The sequence below is a fragment of the Drosophila mojavensis genome, unplaced genomic scaffold (genome assembly GCF_018153725.1).
Source record: "Drosophila mojavensis isolate 15081-1352.22 unplaced genomic scaffold, ASM1815372v1 contig_136, whole genome shotgun sequence".
NCBI classification, from domain to species: Eukaryota; Metazoa; Arthropoda; class Insecta; order Diptera; family Drosophilidae; genus Drosophila; species Drosophila mojavensis.
In genome coordinates, this window is record NW_025318667.1 from 6,760,901 (window position 1) to 6,780,613 (window position 19,713).

Here is a 19,713-nt window from a genome sequence, read left to right on the forward strand (position 1 = left end):
AAAAGAATTGTTTTAATATTGTTTCACATGTATAGAATATTTTCATATCCAAAGGTTTTCCTTCTCCTAATATAAAGCTTAAAAAAAGTTAGGAATATATTCTATTATTCTTAAGGGTTTTCTATTGTCTTACAGTTTATTAACATTATTTTTTAAAGTTTGCTTTTAAATATAATTGAAAATCTTCAGCAAATTTTCCATTTTAAGCTAAAAATCTCATATTTAGGCATTTCTTGATAATACATATCCACTCTCTAAAAGCTGCTATTTCTCTTCTTATTCTTTTTCTTGCTCTACGGAATAATCAAAATAGAATTTTCAACGTTCGTGTTCGTTTCGTTTCCTCTCAAGTATCGCACACAATTGATTGGGAGTAGCCCGATGCTCAGGCGACTGTCAACTGAACTGTTATGTTGCGGCTGTATACCTGTCAGAGATACACGATGCGGTTCACGCGTAACTCGGTCGGGCATCGCATTAGAAGCGAGTACAGTTCAAGTTTGACAGCTTAAAGCTGCTTAGCTTCAAATTGAAATGGCTTAGTACAATGGCTGGAAACTTTGTCTATGCGAATGCCACTCAATTTAAAGCTTCAACTTTGAAGTTACATATAGATATACATATATATACATATGTATAGATAAGGCTGTTTGTGTGTGTGTGTGTGTGTAGAAATAAATTCATGGCAGCGCCTGCTGGGCACACATGACGTATGCGCAATTTGAGGCCGCAAGCCAACTGCCGTCTCGGGTTTGTTACGCAGGCAGTTTTCCATTCCATTTCGCAAGTAACTGCTTGCAGTTTATAGCGCCTCACAAGTGCTATCAATGTGCTAACACACACCCACACACACACACACACAGATACACCCACGCACACACCCACACACATTCGTACACATGACTACACACAGCAGCCGTTGCTCTCCTGAGTGCCGCATGCATTTTTGTAGGACATTAGCACACAAACAACAAGAGCTTCAGCAAATAGAGAACATTATAAGACGGCACACACACACACACACATATATATATGTATATATGTATATATCTATATATATAGCTATGTATATATAGATTTATATACAGTCAGTCAGTCAGTCAGCCAGTTAGACAGTCAGCCAGACAGACTGTTTGAACAGCGAGTCGATTGTTGCTACAAGCATAATCGTTGCTTATTGGCAGCTGCTGTTGCCATCGCCCGACGATAAAGCTGAAAACGCTGATGGCGCAGCGCAGCGCAGCGGCTTATTCTTGGCAACAAATTCGCCACCAATTCACCAGCAACAGCAACAGCAGCAGCAGCAGCAGCAGCAGAAGCAGCAGCACATTGTCGACTTCAGCATTCTCTGTCTGGCACAACTTTCGTTAAGTGTTGCAAAGTACAGCGAAAGTGGCTTAAGAAGTCTTAGTACTTAGCAGTACTTAGCAGTTGCAACAATCAAACGTTCTAATCTAGTTGCTTTGAAGTAGTTTTACAACACTGCTAGTATGCTTGTTAACTGTGCTTAACTGTCTTAAGTGTTTAGCGCTGCAGTGTTGTAAATATACATTGTCTAAGTATTGTAGTTGAATCTACAAACGCTAATTGCTTGATCTTATATTAGGCTGAGGGGTTTACAGTGTTGCACAACAATTGTCAAAGGTCAAAGGAAATCAATTTAAAGCAATTTCACAACTCTGTCTGCCAGAAAAGTGTTGCTAACTGTCTTATGTTCGAAAGATTAGTTATTAGATCTCAGTTCTTCTGAAGATTATATCTAAACCAATAAATGAGTCGTTTCTTGATGCGTTTACCAGCTCTAATTGCTTGTTATGTTGTTCTCTTACTAAAAATTAAAACAATAATTTTTACAGTTGACAAAAATATAAAAAATTAATATATAACAAAAAATAAATTAACATAAAATAATAATAAAAAATAAATAAAATTAAACAAAAACAATTTAAAATAACAGAATAAAAAAATGAAATACGAACAAATAAAATAAGAATAAATTAAATAAAAAGTAAATAAAATAAAAAATTAATAAAATAGTAATAATAAAAAATAAATAATTAAAAAAAAAAAAAAGATTAAAAACAAAAATTAATAAAATAAAATTAAATAAAATGTAAAATAAAATAAAGCTAAAATAATAAAAAAAAATAATAATAATAAGAATAAAAGTAACAAATGCAAAAATAATACAAATATAAAAATTTTGTTAATAAATTTTACATACAGTGTTGCTTAACAATGACCACATGCAGCTTTACAACACTGTCTGATATATGTATATGTATATTTATATATATATAAATTCTTATTTCAGGCACTCATTCAACTTAACTTGACAGCTTTCTACAGTAGCAAAATGAGTTATGAAAATGGAAAAGGCAAAAACTTTGTTAGCTCACAGCACTGAGGACGACAGTGCCTTGGAAATGTTATCCTCCCCATTTGTTGAAAGTAGTTTATATATACAACATATATAGTAACGAAAGTATTCCTTTGCCATTCAAATTGAATTGAAGTTTCTTTTTTTTTTGAGAAATATTTCTGTTGCTTTTCGTTTCAAGCCAAATGAAAATTTGTCAATTAACGTTTCGCCCACTTGCGCAACGCGGAACAACACTCTAAATGATTTTTTACCTTCGACTGTCTCGCTGTATGTTTGTGTGTGTGTGTGTGTGTGTATTTGTATTTGTCGCACCTGGCTGCTGTCAGCAGCTATGTACAAGCTACTGCCACACCCACTCCCGCCCTCTGGCAGCAGCGTCGGCTTCTTCCTTTTGCCATTGCCTTTGGCTTTTCCGATGCCTTTTCGCGCGCATAAAGCATACTTTTAGGCAGCCATTTTCCACTGTCACATTTAATTGAGTTTTGGCTCGACTGGCACGCTAAAAGCGACGTCATTACCTTTTACCCATGCCATGCCAGAGCGTCAGCTCCAACATTTTTAAGATGTCCAACGGCTCCAGCTGCCACACGACTCGCAGCAGCAGCAGGAGCAGGAGGAGGAGCAGCAGCTCAGCTTCCACTTATTGTTTTGCCCGGCGAGCGCAGCATTTAATTGTCAAATGGCTCGACTTGAATGTGCTTTAGTTGTGAGTTGGCATCAGGCACACATATATACATACATATATATATATATTTGTCTCTGTATTGGGTAGTTAGGATAGACGATGTCTCTGACGTGACATTTGTTGCAAGCTAAGCTATTTTTATAGCCAACGGGACGAGTCGACTCGCCAGCTCACCAGCCGAAAATTATTGTTTTTCTCTGCTGCTGCTGCTGCTGCTGCTGCTTCTTAGTTATCTTCGCCTTCTGCTTTCCCTTCGTCTGCTCCTCTTCTCCTCTTCGGCTATTGTCACTGGGCGCTGAGCGTACGTCCTTTCTGACGTCATCAGGCGCCATTTTGCAAACGTCCGTTCAATTTTCCCGCTCAATTTGCCATCACAAAAGAAATTACAGCTCATAAAGAGATGAAAGCCAAGAGAAACACACAGCCACCGCGGGCAGGTAGCACTGAGAAAGGGGGCGTGCCACTGGCCGTGCCGAGTGGCCTTTTAAACAATCGTCTGCCAACAAAAATCAAATGGAACATTTTCGCCTTTTCCACATTTTTCCCGTGTTCATTTTTGCTTTTGTTTTTTTCACTTTTTTTTTTTTATTATTCGCTCGTCTTTTTGGCATTTTTTTTTCTCTCTCTTTTTCTTCTGTTTGTTTTGGGTGTGATTATTTTTATTGCATTTGCCGCAGTGATTTCATTTTTGGCAAGCTGGACCAGCTAGCCAGTGGGCGTGGCTGGCGCGCTACCTTGGCAGCCGCAGCCACTGTGACGCCTTTTGATGTGGCGCTCGAGGCGTTGCGGCGGCCGCTCGCAAAAACGCTTTCGCCCCCAAATCGCTTCAATTGCGAGCGCACTGTGCGATCTATTCAGTTTCAATTCTACGTGGTTTCCATTTCGCTAAAAATACAAAAAAAATTACAAAAAGAAAAAAACGAAAACTCTTAGTGAAATTGCAGCGAAAATGTTTTTGTGAAATTCATTTCGTTTGCTTTTTGTTTTTGCATTTTGCTTTTTTGGCTTGGCCATGGGTAGCTCTGCTTGCATGCTGCTAGGACAGTTTTGAGCACGAGCCAAGTGTCAAAGACAAAAAGCAAGACACACTGTGACATACGCCCACGCACACACACACATACACATACACATACGCTCAATGGCAGGCGCCCAGTTATGAAGATGTTTTCATGTGGGTGTCAACTCTTGTCTGCTTGACATCAATTGACTTTTTGAGCATGCACACACACACACACACACACACATACACATATGTGCACACTAGTCATAGGCAGCCCAGCTGCTAGCCACGCCCCTTAATTATGTTGTCATTGAGTTTAATTGAAATTTTTGGGAAACAATTTTTAAAGTGCAGAACATTTTGTATATTATGCAACACAGGCAGCATGCAGCATGCAGCAAGCCACCAAAGTGGATGAAAGTGTTATGGGTGAGTGTACGTATGTGTGTGTGTGTGTGTGTGTGTCTGTGTGAGGGTGGGCACGGCAAATGGGTTAAGTGTGTTAGCTACAAATTCATGGCATACACATAGGCGCCAAGGGAGAAGCAGTTGCAGCAGCAGCAACAACAACAACAACAACAACAACGACTGAAACGTTGACACACATATACAAATTGCAATGCTATTAACAACAACGATAACTTGTACAAGTCATCTGTGTGTGTGTGTATGTGTGTGTGTGTGAGAATCAATACGTTTGACACTAATTTGGGCAGCATTTGCATTGAGATTCATTGAAAATGGCATCGTCATTGCCCAATAACAACAACATCATCATAATCAAACATCATCATCATCACCATCATCATCATTATCAGCAGCAGCATCATCAACGTCGTCCTCATCATCGACATTATCATTGTTGTTGAAGGCTCTGACAACAAAAGCATCAAATTGCAGCTGGGCCCCCAAGAAACGTTAAAGCAATGGGCCAACATCAGCTGAATTTTGGCTTAAACAGCGAAGCACATGGGCGGCACACAAGGTGGGTGTGGTCGCTGCGAAAGTGTAATAGGGAGAGACAGAGAGAGAGAGAGAGAGGCAGCGAAAATGGATTAAATTGAGCAAGAATTGTATGAAATTTTCTTTAAATAGTTAGAAATATGAGGAAAACTGAGCAAATTAAGAGTGAAGCTGCGAGAGAGATGGGGAGAAAGAAAAGAAAGATAGAGAACTAGAGAGAGAAATGTGAGAATGAGACAGAGAAGATAACGAGAGAAATAAACAAAGAGAGAGAGAAAGACAGAGAGAGAGAGAGAGAACGGGCGACAAAGACAATTACAGAAATAGAGACAGAGACACAGACAGAAACCGAGACATAGAGAGAGGGAGAAAGAGAGGAACCGGGCGCCTTTCTTTGCTATTCTCTCTTCTGCCTCTCACTTTTCATTTTTTCGATTTCTTTATCTGTCGATCCCATTATACCTCTCTTTTTCTCTCTACTTCTGTATCTCTCCATCTCTTCTCTCTCTCTCTCTCTCTCTCTTCATTTTTATTCCCTCTTCTGCCTCTAACTCGTCTCTTTTCTCGCTGTCTCTCTCTCTCTCTCTCTTTCAACGTCTATTTCAATTTAATTCTCTCTCTCTCTTTACTTCCATCTCTATTTTTTTTTTAGAGAAATTATAAAATGTATTTATTTACAGTTTAGCGCACCGCTACCTAATTGGTAACTTAATCTAAATATATATTTACAAAAATTTATTTACTTAAAAGCTATATTATTATTAATATTATATGCTATATTTTTGTCAATTCTGGAGGTGTTAGGTCAAGACCCGATCCAATAGGTCTTGAGGGTGGTGGCGTTTCAGTCTTCTCCATCTCTATTAGCTCTAGATATGAAAATCAGCTCGATATTGCTTCTCTTTTCAGCCTACTGCATCAGTCTCGTTTTCTTTCTCTCTCTCTCTCTCTCTCTTTCTCTCTTATCATTCCTAGAAATATTAAAGAAGCCTGACTAAAAATCATTTTAATTTATTTGCTAATAGTTTACTTTACTCAATTGTATTTTGAGTTAAAAATCGAACAATCCATCTATCAATCTATCTACATTAACATGAACAATCAGGACTCACATATTCCGCATTAAGTGAATTCGCACTTGAACTGGGTTTGACTTTAATTATTTCTGCACTCAAATAGCTATTTAAAGTGCACATGAAATGTGAATAAATTATTACATTATATGTATACATTTGCTATATATATGTATATATATATATATATATATATATATATATATTTGTATATATTTCATAAAAGTAATCGGACATGAAATGCGCTTGTCACGAATCATTCTGAATTCGCCATATTTGGAAATTGGCGTAAATTAATAAATACATTCATCGAACGTTTGTTAATGCCGAAAACGATAATTGAATTTGGCTATCAGCGAGATGCAGCTGCAACAACATTATTTCCCTCTCACTCACACACACACACACACACACACACTCTCTGTTTCCCTCGCTTTTGTATGTATTTATTGAATGGGTTATCGGCATTGAGTTCTCAGTATTTGTGAAATTGCGCATACGCAATGTTGTCGCAGCGGGTAACCAGACCAATCGCTTAGCCAACGAAATATGCTTTGCATTATGCAATGCCTCCTGCCTTCTGGCTGTTAATGCACTTGGTCACAACACACACACACACACACACACTCACAGAGAGAAATAAACACACACACATACACATACAGCCGCTCTACTCTGCATATATAAAACATGTTTTTGCATTAAGCGTATTTCGCATTTTGGATTTTGTATTTTGCACACACATACACACACACATTCTTCTATAAATATGTATACATATATATATAAATATATATATATATATATATTTTGTAATACATTATTTATGAGAGAAGGACGTTGCAACTATGACGACCTCATGATGTTTCTAATGATTGCAGCAATCATGATAATGATCATCATCATGATGCTGGTGCCACTGCTGCTGCTGCTGAGCTGTATTTAAGTGCACATACACATACACAAACACAAGCACACACACGCACACACTCACAGCATCGCCTGCCCTTTAAAGCTATTAAAGGGGTGCTGGCCTGATTGCTCGCTGCTGCCTCGTTGCGCTGCTCTGCGACCTGTTTGACGTCATTTGGCTGCTCGTTAGTTACGCACATACACACACACACGCACACACACAAACACACACACACACATGCATTGGCCAACAGATCAGCTGACTTGAGCTGGTCTGGCCCCGCACTCTCTATATGTAATTGAAATTTCCGCGTCGAGCCACATTTGTCATTCAACGCATGACTACCAAAAAATATTGCAAAATGTGCTGCTGTGGCTGCTGCTGCGGCTGCTGCTGCCGTGGCAGCTATTGTTATGAAAGTTTTGTATACCCTGTAAGCGTGTGTGACTAAGTGTTGCCTGAGCACACTGGGCACTTTGCACTAAGCTGAATGGAGTTAAACTATGAATTGATGGCTCGGAGCTGATCACTTTTTACAGGGTATCTCTAGTCTTTTCATAAGAGTTGTCTATGCTCTGTAAGCTGTTGTTAAGTGCCACTTTAGCGCTTAGCAAGCACTTTGCTTGCTGGACTTAAGCGATGCTAATAACCATGCCATGAGTTCATGGCCTTTACAGGGTATCTCTAGTCTCAGCAGTGTAGCTCTAGTGTAAGCAGTAACTTAGTTCTGCTGAAGCGTTAAATATGCACTTTGCTTGATAGATTTATGCTTGTTATAAGCTCAGGGCCTTTACAAGGTATCTCTAGTCTCATTGTGAAACTTTTGTATACCCTGTAAGACTGCGTCTAAATGTAGCCTGTGGGCGTCTATACATGCACTTTATAGTCATACATGTATGCTATGAAGTTTTATTAACTACAGGGTATCTCCAGTCTCAGTATTAATGCTTTTATATATCCTGTCAGCTGTGAATGAGGTTTGCTTGATATAAAAAATGTTTCTTATTGATAGACTTGTATCTTATATGCATAGCTATATATGCCATGAACTGAGTGCCTTTACAGGGTATCTCTAGTCACGCCGCTCGCCCCAATTTCTTTGGCCTGGCCAGTTGCTGCTCTTCGTCCAGGCGACTGGCGACGCGCAGTCTAAACTTCGTTTTTTTTTTTCCGACTATCTGACTGTGCTCAATCCGTCTTGTTCTTCCTCCGTCTCGCACCCTCTCCCGCTTCCTCCCTCCCTTTCTCACTCTCTGTGCAGCTCTGTGCATTGTCCAGTGGTCGCGAAAAAAATTCCATAGCATACTTTTTTGGGACTTGTCGTTGCGCTTTATTAATGAACATGGCGCGCAGCGTGTCAACAGGCCTCGGCGGCGGGTTTGGCGCTAGAGCGAGACAGCACAAATACAATGTATAAATATTATGTAAACACGCAAACAATGAAGTGATTTGTTGCTACTTAAATTTAGCCCCCGAGAGAGAGAGAGAGAGAGAGGAAAAGAGAGAGGGGGTGAGGCGGGTGAGTTAGAGTGTGCCACCAACAAAACAACATTCGCCTGGCTAAGGGGCGGATTTAGCTGCTGCTGTTGGTCTACTTGGCTGCCTTTGGCTTGCTTAGCTGATGCTGCAACTTGAAGAAATCTTTTCATTTTTTTGCCTCTACTCGCTGTGCTCTACTTTTCTCTCTCTGTGTGTGTGGAATTAGTTGCCAAAGAAAAGTGAGGGAAGGCAAGCAAAAAAGAAAGAAATTGAAAGGAATTATGTAGCCAGGCGTCGGTTGTCGAGCGCAGTCGCTGTAAAAGTAGCAAAACAGAGCCCGAGGCAAAGCAAATGGAAGGCACGGGCTTGCCAGCCAGAGAGTTGCTAGCTTGTTTACCAACACTTAAGCAGCAGCAGTGGCAGCAGTGGCAGTGGCAGGAGTAGCAGCTAGCCTGGCGGGCGCGATAAGCCAGCCGCAATAGATGCGAGGGCCTAGAGATGCTTCTTGGCTAGAAAAATTGATGCTTGTACCTGTGGCTGTTTGCCAGCGCGGCTTCTGTTGCATGTCACGATACAGATAGACACAAACATACATATGTATATAAATGTGCGTGTGTGTGTGTGTGTGTGTTGCACTAACAGCACTCTGCCACAAATGGGCGCATGCCTTGCAGCCTTTGCAACTTTTTTTCCTTCCTATAATTGAATATGAATAGCAGCAGCATGAAGATGAAGCGTGTAATTGAAATGCTATATATCTCTTGTCTAACATTAAATAATGACTCTAATGTCATTATATATATATTTATAGATATCGATGCAATAAAATATCGATTTATAATATACATTCAATTATAACAGCTGGGAGAGTGTGATATAACTCCAGGACTCATTTCGACAATCGCCTCCTCAGTACATTCTCTTGAGATCTGAGAAGTATCCTTAATAGACAGATCTGCAGAGTATACGTAGATGATGCGCTAGCAAAGTAATGTCCAATTCATGGAAGTTGTTCCATAATTTTGACTGATTTGTAATACAGTGTATTCTGCTTTCAGCAGAGCGTTCGCATGAGCAGAGCTCTCTTCACATACTCATGCACCATATCTATCCCTAGTGCTTAGGCTATTTTTAGAGCCTCTAATATATCAAAAACTTTACTTTGCGTTCATCCAAAAAAGTTTTCGAGTCCGTTTCTCATTAGGATTCGTTGAAGCTTGGTGAAATCATTTCCCAAAGATTGATTTTACTAGTGCAAAGATCGAAAATTAGGACTAATTTAAAATCACTTAAACTTTTAACTTAATGCTGATTATGTTTTAATATTTATGTGTATATATTTTGTGACTATGTAGCATAAGTCAGATGAGATGTTTTCTTGATCTAATATATATAATGCTCAGCAATCGTAAATCAAATAGGTAGATTTGATAGATTCCCCTACCTTTTGGCAATCCTAATAGCTACTCTAGAGATCCTTATCGCTGCTCGCTGTGGAGCGTGTCGGAAATATTCCTAAAGGCAGATTGGAACAACAATTGCATTTTTAAGTAAGTTAGCTGAAGTTGCATATTTAAGTCACTTGGCTTCCAGAAGCCAAGCCAAACGTCTATCAAGAGAGGCATTTGCCCAGGTATTTGCCTCTCGGAATTATGATTGCATCAGACGAGCTTTTGTTGAAGTAAATGAAATGCAACATGCATTACACACACAAGAGCACACACCAATACACCAACACACACACACAAGCGCACACGAACACCGACAGATTTCAGAGAAATTTCCTTGGGCTTCATTAATGCAGTTTGCCTTGCAAAGTCGTTAGACACTTTCAGGCTATAAACCAATTTAAAACAAATTAAAAATTGGTGCGTGGCAATTATGACGCTGGCTAACAACAGCTGTCCAGGTGTCCAGGCGCCCAGGTGCTTAGGTGCCCAGGTGCCAAGGTGCCACGTGGCTTCGGCTTCAGTGCTGGCCTTTTGCCAATTTGTCTATAATCAAATGAAATATTCAATTAGAGATAATTATGGCCTAACTATGGAATATTGAATGCATATTTGAAATTGTCTTTGCCTTTGATGAAAGGGCCGGCCAGCCCTTGAGGTAATTGGCATTGCACCTGCAGCGCAGCCACAGTTCAGGCAGCTGCTGTGGTTCCTGCATTGTTATTAGTATTAATATTATGATTGTTATTATTCCGTTACATTTGGTCGCATCGCATTATTTAAACATATTTCAATTATAATTGAACTTTAGCGCTGCCAACTAAGCAGCTTAGTTGAATATGAGATACTTATATAACGGGAAATGTAAGTACATGTACTTGCGCTCACTCTCCACCTCCATCTCTCTCCCTCCCTGTCTGCATATATATGTATATATATATATATATATATATATATATATATATAGATAAACATTGCCTTCTAAAGACGCAACTGGAAAATTGTGCTCTTAACAAGGCTGCGCAGCTCACGGAGCTCAGCTCGTCTCCGTCTCCTTTTAGCCGCTTAGTCGACTGCAGTGCAATGCAATGCAATGCCGTGCAGTGTGTGGGTAGCACTCTGTGCCCAACTGGTCCCAACTGGTCCCAACTGGCTCCAACTGGCTCGATTCGCTTGTTAGTCCTCTGTGCAGTCTGTTGTGCAAGTGCGCGCCATAATTGTGCATTGATTATCATAATGCCAGCCATCAGAATTGCGCAGAGTATTGCGCCAAACAAGCAACGCACACTCAATAGCCACTTAATCGCTCGCTCACCCAATCTCTCTCTCTCTCTCTCTCTCTCTCCCTCTCCCGCTTAGTCAATCATTCAATCAGTCAACCAGTTAGTGCAGTCGTTCAAATGAAGCGTGCACAAATGTTGTCATCGCAGGCCGCAGACCAAACCGAGCGATGTCTTTGAAATTGATTTAAGCTTAAATCGAAATTGAATCAATGTGCATTTTCAATTCGACTGTCTTGATGCTTGTGTGATGTTTCGATTAGTGAAGGGTGCCGGATTGGCAAATGTGAATTGAGATATAACGGGCTGCAGAGGGGCGTGACTTGATCGAACTTGTCTGTCTCCTTGGCCCTTAATCGACATGAACTCTAAGCTAAAGGGAAGGTTAAGTGTGTAAATATGTATTTTTTAAATATAAATGAATATCTACATAAATATACTGCTAATGATAAGCTTAAGCAGAGAGATAAGTTGGCTGACTGCAGGCATAACATGCTCGAATAAGCAACTGTTTCCGGGTATCTGTTAGTCGGTCATGTCTGTTCTAGTCAACTCGTATTGCTTTTAGTACACTGATAACTATGTGCAAGCAAATGGAATTGAATTTACTATAGATGTGGATGAGCTCTGGTACGGGTAGCTATTAGTCGATCATTATTGAACTAAAGAATTATTATGGATAACTATGCAGTAGATGAGAGTGTTAGCTTTACTATATATGCTAATCATCGTTCGGGTATTTCTAAGTCGGCCACAGCACAAAAATGCACGAGCTATTACTACGGAATCTTGTCCGGGTATCACTTAGTCGGTCCATCTTGCTTTAAAGAAATTTTGGTCTTATGTGCAAGCGATTGGGGTAAGATTTATTGTAGATGCTGATGAATGACGAAATATCTTGTAGTCAGTCAATATTGAACTAGAGAGCTCTTATTTGATTGTATGCACTGAGAACAAGTAAAGAATCGGATTCATGATCGACCAGATATCCAATAATAGAGAGCTCCTATCCTATGTAGGCTTATGCTTACCATGAATGCTGATGATCGTTCGGGTATCTAATAGTCGGTCATTATTGCATTATGGAACTCTGAGCTTATGTAGGCATAGGCCTGGCCGGGATGTTCATATTCCTGTCTCGAACTACAGTTCGTTGTTCAGCTTTGTTATATGGATCTGTCCTTGATTTGTAGGCATATATCATCTTTGCTGTTTTGTTAGTGGAACAAAGTTTTCGCTTGAAATCAAAGCAGCAAAATTATACTCGACTACGTAGAATAGAATAGTTTGTCTCTCTCTCTCTCTCTCTCTGTTTCTCTTTCTCTGTGTCTCTTTTCGAATCTGTATCTAGCTCTTCTACTATCGCTCCCCGCCTATCTGTGTATTTGTGTGTGTCGGCTTAGCTTCCGTTTCCGTTTCCGTTTCAATTGCTGTGCGTTGTGTCTCTCTATCTCTCTCTCTCTCTCTCACCCTCTAGCAGCCTGTATATTCATCTAGCTCTCTCGTTCTCCCTAGCGCTTTGTATGCTAATGAAATGTTAAGTGCAATATTAAAAGCAAACTCGAATCGAATTTAAGTTAATTAAAGCAAAAGCAACAACGAATTCAAATTGCAAATCAAAAAAGAAAATCGCCAAAACGAACAAAAAAAAAAAAAAAAAAACAAGTGCAAACCAAACTCAACGAATTTCCATTCGAGATGCCAGAACACCACTAGACCACCACCCACTGCATAAGCCACACCCACCCGACCGCCAACACCCACATCAGACGAAGCAGCCAACGACCACAACAGTATGATTGCCACATTGTTTATAATATTTGCATTTATACGCGCCTTCCCCTGGAGTCGGCGTCGCGCATATGCAGCCGCCGCTGGACGAGCACCGCTGGCGCTGACCCTGGTGCCCGCCGACGAGGAGGAGCAACAGCAGCAGCAGCACCACCACCAACAGCAGCAACAGCTGGACAATAACAATGGTCCACGCGTCTCCATCACGACAATGGGCAATGGGCATGGCCATGGCCATGCGGAGCATATGCCGCGGCCACGTCGCAAGTCCTCCAAATTCCACGAGGTCACATTCAGCGGCAGCGTCGGCGGCGGCGAGAGCGACGGCGAGGGCGAGGCACTGGCCACAACAACAACAACAGCAGCTGCAGCAGCGGCAGCAGCAGCAGCTGTTGCCGCTGGAGCTGGCAGCAAACGGCACTCGCTGGGCGCGACGAGCACCACGAGCAACTCGGGATCGACGATAACGGCGCCATATCGCACGCTCGGCAGCAGCAGTCGATCGCGAGGATCGCGCGACTATGGACATAGCCAGCATGAGTATTATCAGCTGCATACGGGCTCGTCGTCCTCGAACGGGATGCGCGGCATGACGCAGCGCAGCGACACAATGGCCACCGAGGCGGAGGAGTTTGAGGATGAGGAACGGCCGCCGATGGACGATGATGAGGCAGCCAGCTATGATCGTGAGACGGAGGAGTTCTATAGCAATATACAGGATGCCGCTGGCACCGCCAGCAATCGCAGCAAACGCTCCTCGCTCTTCTCGCGCTCCGATAGCTCAGCCACCACCACCTCATCCAGTGGCGGCGGCACCTTTACGGGCGCCAAGCGTCGATCAGCCGCATCGATCATGTCCTCGTCGCTCTGCTCCGACGTGATGATCGGCAGCGATCGGCGCAGCTCCACGACCACCGAATACAGTGGCCGTTCCGTGGCCGGTTCGGTGCCCATCAACACCCAGCGTCGGTCCAGCGGACGCATTCGTCGCAATGTCTCCCGTATGACCATCGCGGGAGCCAGACGTCGCACCACGGGAAGGTAACGCTAACGCATCCACACGCTGCGTCCACATGTCTATTGTAAATCAAACTCTAACTCTTACTCTCTTCTCACTCTCTATCCCTCTCTCTCTCTCTCTCTCTCACTCTCTATCTCACTCTATATTTCATATACTTTTGTGTGTACTCAAAAGTCTAATATTGAGTAAATATTGGAAATGCTTGTTGGAACTTAGCTTGGCCTGACCTTGCATATAACAAATCCTTCGAAAGATATTTTTTTATTGCACTCGTCAAGAATTCGTAACGCCTAGTCTCAACATTCAACAGCATACAACTCTGAAACTTTCAATTATCTAAGCATTAAGCCTCAATTCATTTTTTTTTTTTTTTTTACTTCTATCAGCTTTTCCTTTACCCTTGCAGCTTAGGTTCTTTCTTCATTCCTAATCATCTTTAAGTCTTGAGTTCAGATCCATCAGTTTCTTCCCTGATCCGTAACATCATCTATTCTACATTCTTATTTTCTTAGCTTGAGTTTCTTCTTTATTTGCAATCAAGTCTTATACAAGTTGGCCTTCAAATAGAGCAGGATTTGTAGCTACTTTGCATTGCCTCTACCGCGTACGACTTCCGAATCCTAGTGTCAAATGCTCAGTGATGAGCTCTACTCGCAGCTCCACTTCACTTAACTTGAATGGAGGCATTCAGGAACCGTTCTCCTGCTGCCACTGCTCGTGCTTGGCCAACAGCTTCATGCCCAGCGGTCGGATCTGCTGGAAGGCCCGCTCCACGCTACCGTCCTGTGGGGCCTGCGGCTGCTTGGTTGGGTTCGCTTCGCGGCAGGCGCGTGTGGCATAGCGCATACGCTGCATGCTCACCTCCTTGCAGGCCAGGCGTATCTCGTCGCCGGTGAAGTGCTCGGAGAGGGCTGTCAGCTGCTCCAGCAGCTTGGGCGTCAGGCTGATCGTTGAGCCCAGCAGGCGAGTGATGAGGCTGGAGCGTTCGGTGGCGCTGGGCAGCTGCACGAGCAGCTTCTTTTCGAAGCGTCGCAGGAAGGCCTCGTCGATGTCCCAGGGCAGATTGGTGCTGGCCAGCACGAAGACGCCGCTGAGCGTGTGCTCCATGCCGTCGAGCAGCTGCAGCAGCTCGTTCTTGAAGCGCTTCGAGGACTCGTGATCTGTGGCGCGATCTCGTTTCGAGGTCAGACTCTCAATCTCATCGAAGAAGATGACGGAGGGTGAGCGGCGTGCGGCCATGTGGAACAGCACGCGCAGTATTTTTTCTGATTCGCCACGCCACTTGGACACCATGATGCTGGCCGTGATGTTAAAGAATGTCACCTTGCCGCGCGTCTCCGCGTAGAGGGCCTTGGCCAGATAGGTCTTGCCGCTGCCGGGCGGGCCGTGCAGTAGGAGGGAGCGCCAGGGCTTCAGGCCGTTGGCAAATAATTGCGGATACTCGATGGGCGTCAGCACCGCCTCCTTGACCAGCTCGATGGCGTTCTGATTGCCGCAGATGTCCGTCCAGCGCAGCTTGATGTCCTCGCAGAGGATGCTCGTCTTGACCAGCTCAGCCAGCGCCTGCCACTCGAGCGAGGCGAATAGCGCATCGTCGCCCGCATGGCCATGCTCGATTTCGTTGAGTGCAGCGATCCGTGGCTCTGCCATCGACTCGGCCGTCTCCATCTTTTTGATGTGAAGCGACAGTCGGTTCGCCTGCAGCTGGCCAGGGCCCAGCTGCTGCGGGTCGGCGGCCAGGCTGGCGGCAGCTGCGGCAGTCGCTGCGCCAACGCCCGCATGCCAATAAGCCTGAGCATCGCCGGGTCGCTGCACCGACTGCGACTGTGACTGCGACTGCAGCTGCGACTGTGACTGCGATTGCGACTGCAGCTGCGACTGCGACTGTGACGTCGGCTGGTCGGTTGCCTTGCCGACGCCCTTCGTCGAGCTGAGCTCCACTTTCAGCTTGGGTCCCAACTTTTTGAGCACGCGCGGATATTTGCCAAATTTCATGTTGAAATAGCTCGCATACTCCAAATAGATGGCGTCGAGGTCCACATTATCGCACACCTCATACTCCTCGGTCAGCCGGCCCTCCCCCTTCAGCGTCTCGGCGCTGTTGTAGTAGCCATTCTCCACCAAATAGCGGTGCATCAGGTACAGCAAATTGCGGCGCCGTGTGGTAAAGTTTCGCACATCCTCCACTAGCAGCGTTGAGGCTGCTGTTGCCGCAACGCCATATTTGGTCTGGGGCTTCATTTGGTGGCAGTGTGTACTGTATTATGTATGTTTATATATGTTGTGGACTTACATATATATATATTTATATATGTGTATATATATATTTATGTATATATGTATTTGAATATTGTCTACTGTTGACTGCTGTGCGTTTAACTACAACTATCCCATCGAACTGGAAGCTAAACGCTATTGACAACATTCACAGTGTTTGCCTGTCTTAAACAGGGTTGTTATAACAAACACGTTCGGGTTGTTCTGGGCAACGTCACACTGCAGCACCGTGAGCTCGAGACATGTAAGAAAGGGCACAAGTTTCGGACAATAAATTGACAAATATGTTGCCAAGATCATTTTTATACACACATATGTATATCGATATTATTCTCAATATACAAATTTCAACTCTATGTGAAGTAAGGCTCAAAAGCTTCTAGAAAATATGTATACTAGCTACTTAAGCGTTGGTAGCTCAGTAACCAAAGAACCAGTCAATATTCTAGAATTGCATATCTGAAAAAAATCTAGAATATTTGCAACAAAGAAGAATAATTGAAAAACCCAAACAAGCAGCTATAAATAATCATATACAGATGATCTATACATATATGTATCTATATATAACTACATACAGTTGATCTGTTGACAATGCTATACCTTGGCTACTAACATGAAGTAAATTCCAAAGGGTTTTTAGACAATTTTTAAGTAACATTGAATATTATCTAAACTAGAGTTTCATATAGTTCTAATCGGGTTAACCTAAAAGAACAAATTTTAAATATTATTATAGATTATATTAATTTATTATTTAAATATTTAGTATAATATATAATTTTATAGAATATTATCCATTTCAAATCCAATCTCTCTATAAAGCTATAAATTTCACAGCTTCACACTGTAGTTTTTGCCCACTGTGCAGCACAACGTTGCCATTGGCTGCCAGTGAGTTGTCAACATTTTGACTATAGAAGTACCGTAAATATGCCCAGCCGCAAAAGTCAACAAGAAGATGCGAATGCGCTCTGACGAGATGCCAGAAAATGTGCCTGATTAGCAGCTAGAGATGCAGTGGGACTGGCCGACAGTTTGGCAACTGTTTCAGCTGCTGCGATCTGTGCGTCAAAATGTGTGAGTGTGTGTGCGTGAGTATGAGTGTGTGTTGTGTCACTGCCACTAATTAAAATAGAGCAGAGCGTGAAGAAATCACTGAAAGCATCAGTCAGACACTTCAGCCAAAATGCTCTTCCTAGCGTTTCGTGGGATTGCCCCAAAGTGAATGTTGATTGGATATGAATATATTTCACTTGTATATGTATGTAAACATATTCTTTTTAGCTAGTCAGTTCATTACGCTGACCGCTGTGTAGAGCTGTATTACTGCTCACCCACAAAAATAATTGCTCCTTGTTGGATTACCGCCAACTTCGTTACCAGGAATTGTACTACATTAAGCTTCTAGAGGCATTATCATTCCGGCCGCTGTATTCACGGCCCACTCTTTCCGCCGTAAACAAATATATGTAAAAATATTTAAAGTGTAGTATATTATTATAATACTTAACTAGGAGTTATTTTAACATTTTGACATAAATATAGTAAATAAGAAATGATTTTTACCAGAAATCTGTAGCCGAATATGACAGTTGACTCGTACATTTTTTTCTGATATTTTAATCTATAATCTAACATTATGGTCAATGAAATGATGGGCAGTTATGTCTCTAAATCTTGTTAGATTAATTGAATATTTTCAAGTATTTCTTTTCTTATATTAAAAAAAAAAAGTTGTTCGCAAATCCTTGGCTCTTCTATTGGCTTTGACTTAAAGAAATTTAGAAAATAAAATTTTAAGAATTTTGATATGCCTCAAATTAAAGTTTATTTATTATTATTATTGTTATTATTGTTTTTTTTTTTTTATACAAACTTAATTTTTTTTTAGATTTTTTGCAAATAGTTTTTCATATCAAATATTGCTCGATTTTTGGGAATTCGGAAAACCGTTTTTTTTTTTTTTTTTTTTTTTTTTGTAACTTAATTTTGTGTAGCTTAACTTTAAAATAAAATAAAAAGTATATTTTTTAAATTTTATTTTAATTAATATAAGTAGAAATATATATTTTTTATATTTCTATTTAAATTTTTAATATGAAAAAAATATTATTATTTTATTTATTTATTTATTTTTTGTATTAAAAATTGAAGACAATTTTCAATTCAATTAAATTTCACTCTACAAATTTTTTCGAATCTAACAAACTAGTCAATAGGCTCACATTATGATTATATTTATGTATATTATATTATAAATAGCATTTGATACACTTTTACATTTTTACGATATTATTGTTTGTTTAGATAATTTTTAAACCAATTTCAAATGTGCCTCGTTTGCACTTTAGCAATTTCGTGCTCTCAAGTCCAATGAACTAGTCAATGTGCTCACTGCTGGCTCATGGCTCATGGCTCATGGCTCTTGGGTGAGTCACGCCGGATGATGTGCAATGTGCGTCGAGCGCTGTGCTGCCAAGATGTTGCATGCTCAATTTGTATTTTCTGTTTTTGTTTTTCGTGTGTGCATGTGTGTGTGTGTGTGTGTGAGTTTGGTGGCCGCCAGGCGACAGCTGTTGCAACGGTTAATCAAATGCGCAACGCAATGAAATGAAAATCAACGAAATTCTGATGGGCTCGCTACTTGGGCAGCAGTTGCCTGCGCTTTGCTGAAAATTATGCAACATGCATATGCAGCAGTGCCACACACACGCACACACACATACGCGCAATTTTTTGCTATGCCTATCAGCATGAAAAAAAAAAGAAAATCAACAGCCAAGGTAGCTGCGATGCGGCTCAAATGGGTAGCAACACGGTGACTGGTCATGTGTGTGCGTGTGTGTGTGTGTGTGTGTGCGATGCTGTGCTCGCTCTTCGTGTGTGTGCGTGTGCGTGTCTGTGTGTGCTCATTTCATATCGCATGCTGTTCGCCTCGCACTTTTAATTTGGTTTATACACAGCCAGAGCGCTGCCTGCAGCTTCTCGAATCTTTTGGGCAAAACTCAAGCCCCGTCCGCATCTCGGCCTGGGCCGTGCCCATTGCAGAAATGGCAGTCAGTCTCAGGCTTTTGTTAATGGCCTTGTGTTAGTTTCATGTGTGCGCGTCTCTCTCGCTCTCTCAAAAGCAGCTGCCGCACAAGTGCTGCATGTGTCGTTGGATTGGTTTTTGGATTTCGTTTCACTAACAGTTACAGTAACAGTAACAGTTGCAATTGCAGTAGCAGAAGCAGTTGCTGCCGCTGCCTCTGCTGTTGGGAATATTGTGGCCAAGGTCTTTCTGGCAGTGGCGCTTTGAATACATTCATTGAATCCATTCATTGGCCGTTGCATTAGTAAGCCAGCGCATTAATGAGGCTGCCTGCGATGCGAGTGGCTGCCATAAATTCCAAGCGAC

General features: G+C 41.9%; 2 protein-coding genes across 10 annotated transcripts in view; one reads left to right on the plus strand and one right to left on the minus strand.

Moving 5' to 3' along the window:
* Window positions 1-19,713, plus strand: part of LOC6586084 (cAMP-specific 3',5'-cyclic phosphodiesterase) — a 234,428-nt gene that overhangs the window by 178,490 nt on the left and 36,225 nt on the right. The window contains exon 1 of one of the 9 annotated variants that reach the window (XM_044011473.1): window positions 12,868-14,056. The exons of 7 other annotated variants lie outside the window; for them this stretch is intronic. In XM_044011473.1, the coding sequence (XP_043867408.1) occupies window positions 13,020-14,056 (1,037 nt within the window). In that variant the 5' untranslated portion in view covers window positions 12,868-13,019. Of the gene's footprint in view, window positions 1-12,867; window positions 14,057-19,713 lie in introns of those variants that run through there. One more of the 9 variants, XM_044011471.1, reaches the window with a different exon arrangement.
* On the minus strand, window positions 14,282-16,612 carry LOC6586086 (katanin p60 ATPase-containing subunit A-like 2). Its single transcript, XM_002011673.4, has one exon. The coding sequence runs from the start codon at window positions 16,275-16,277 to the stop codon at window positions 14,724-14,726; it is 1,554 nt and encodes a 517-aa protein (XP_002011709.2). The 5' UTR covers window positions 16,278-16,612; the 3' UTR covers window positions 14,282-14,723.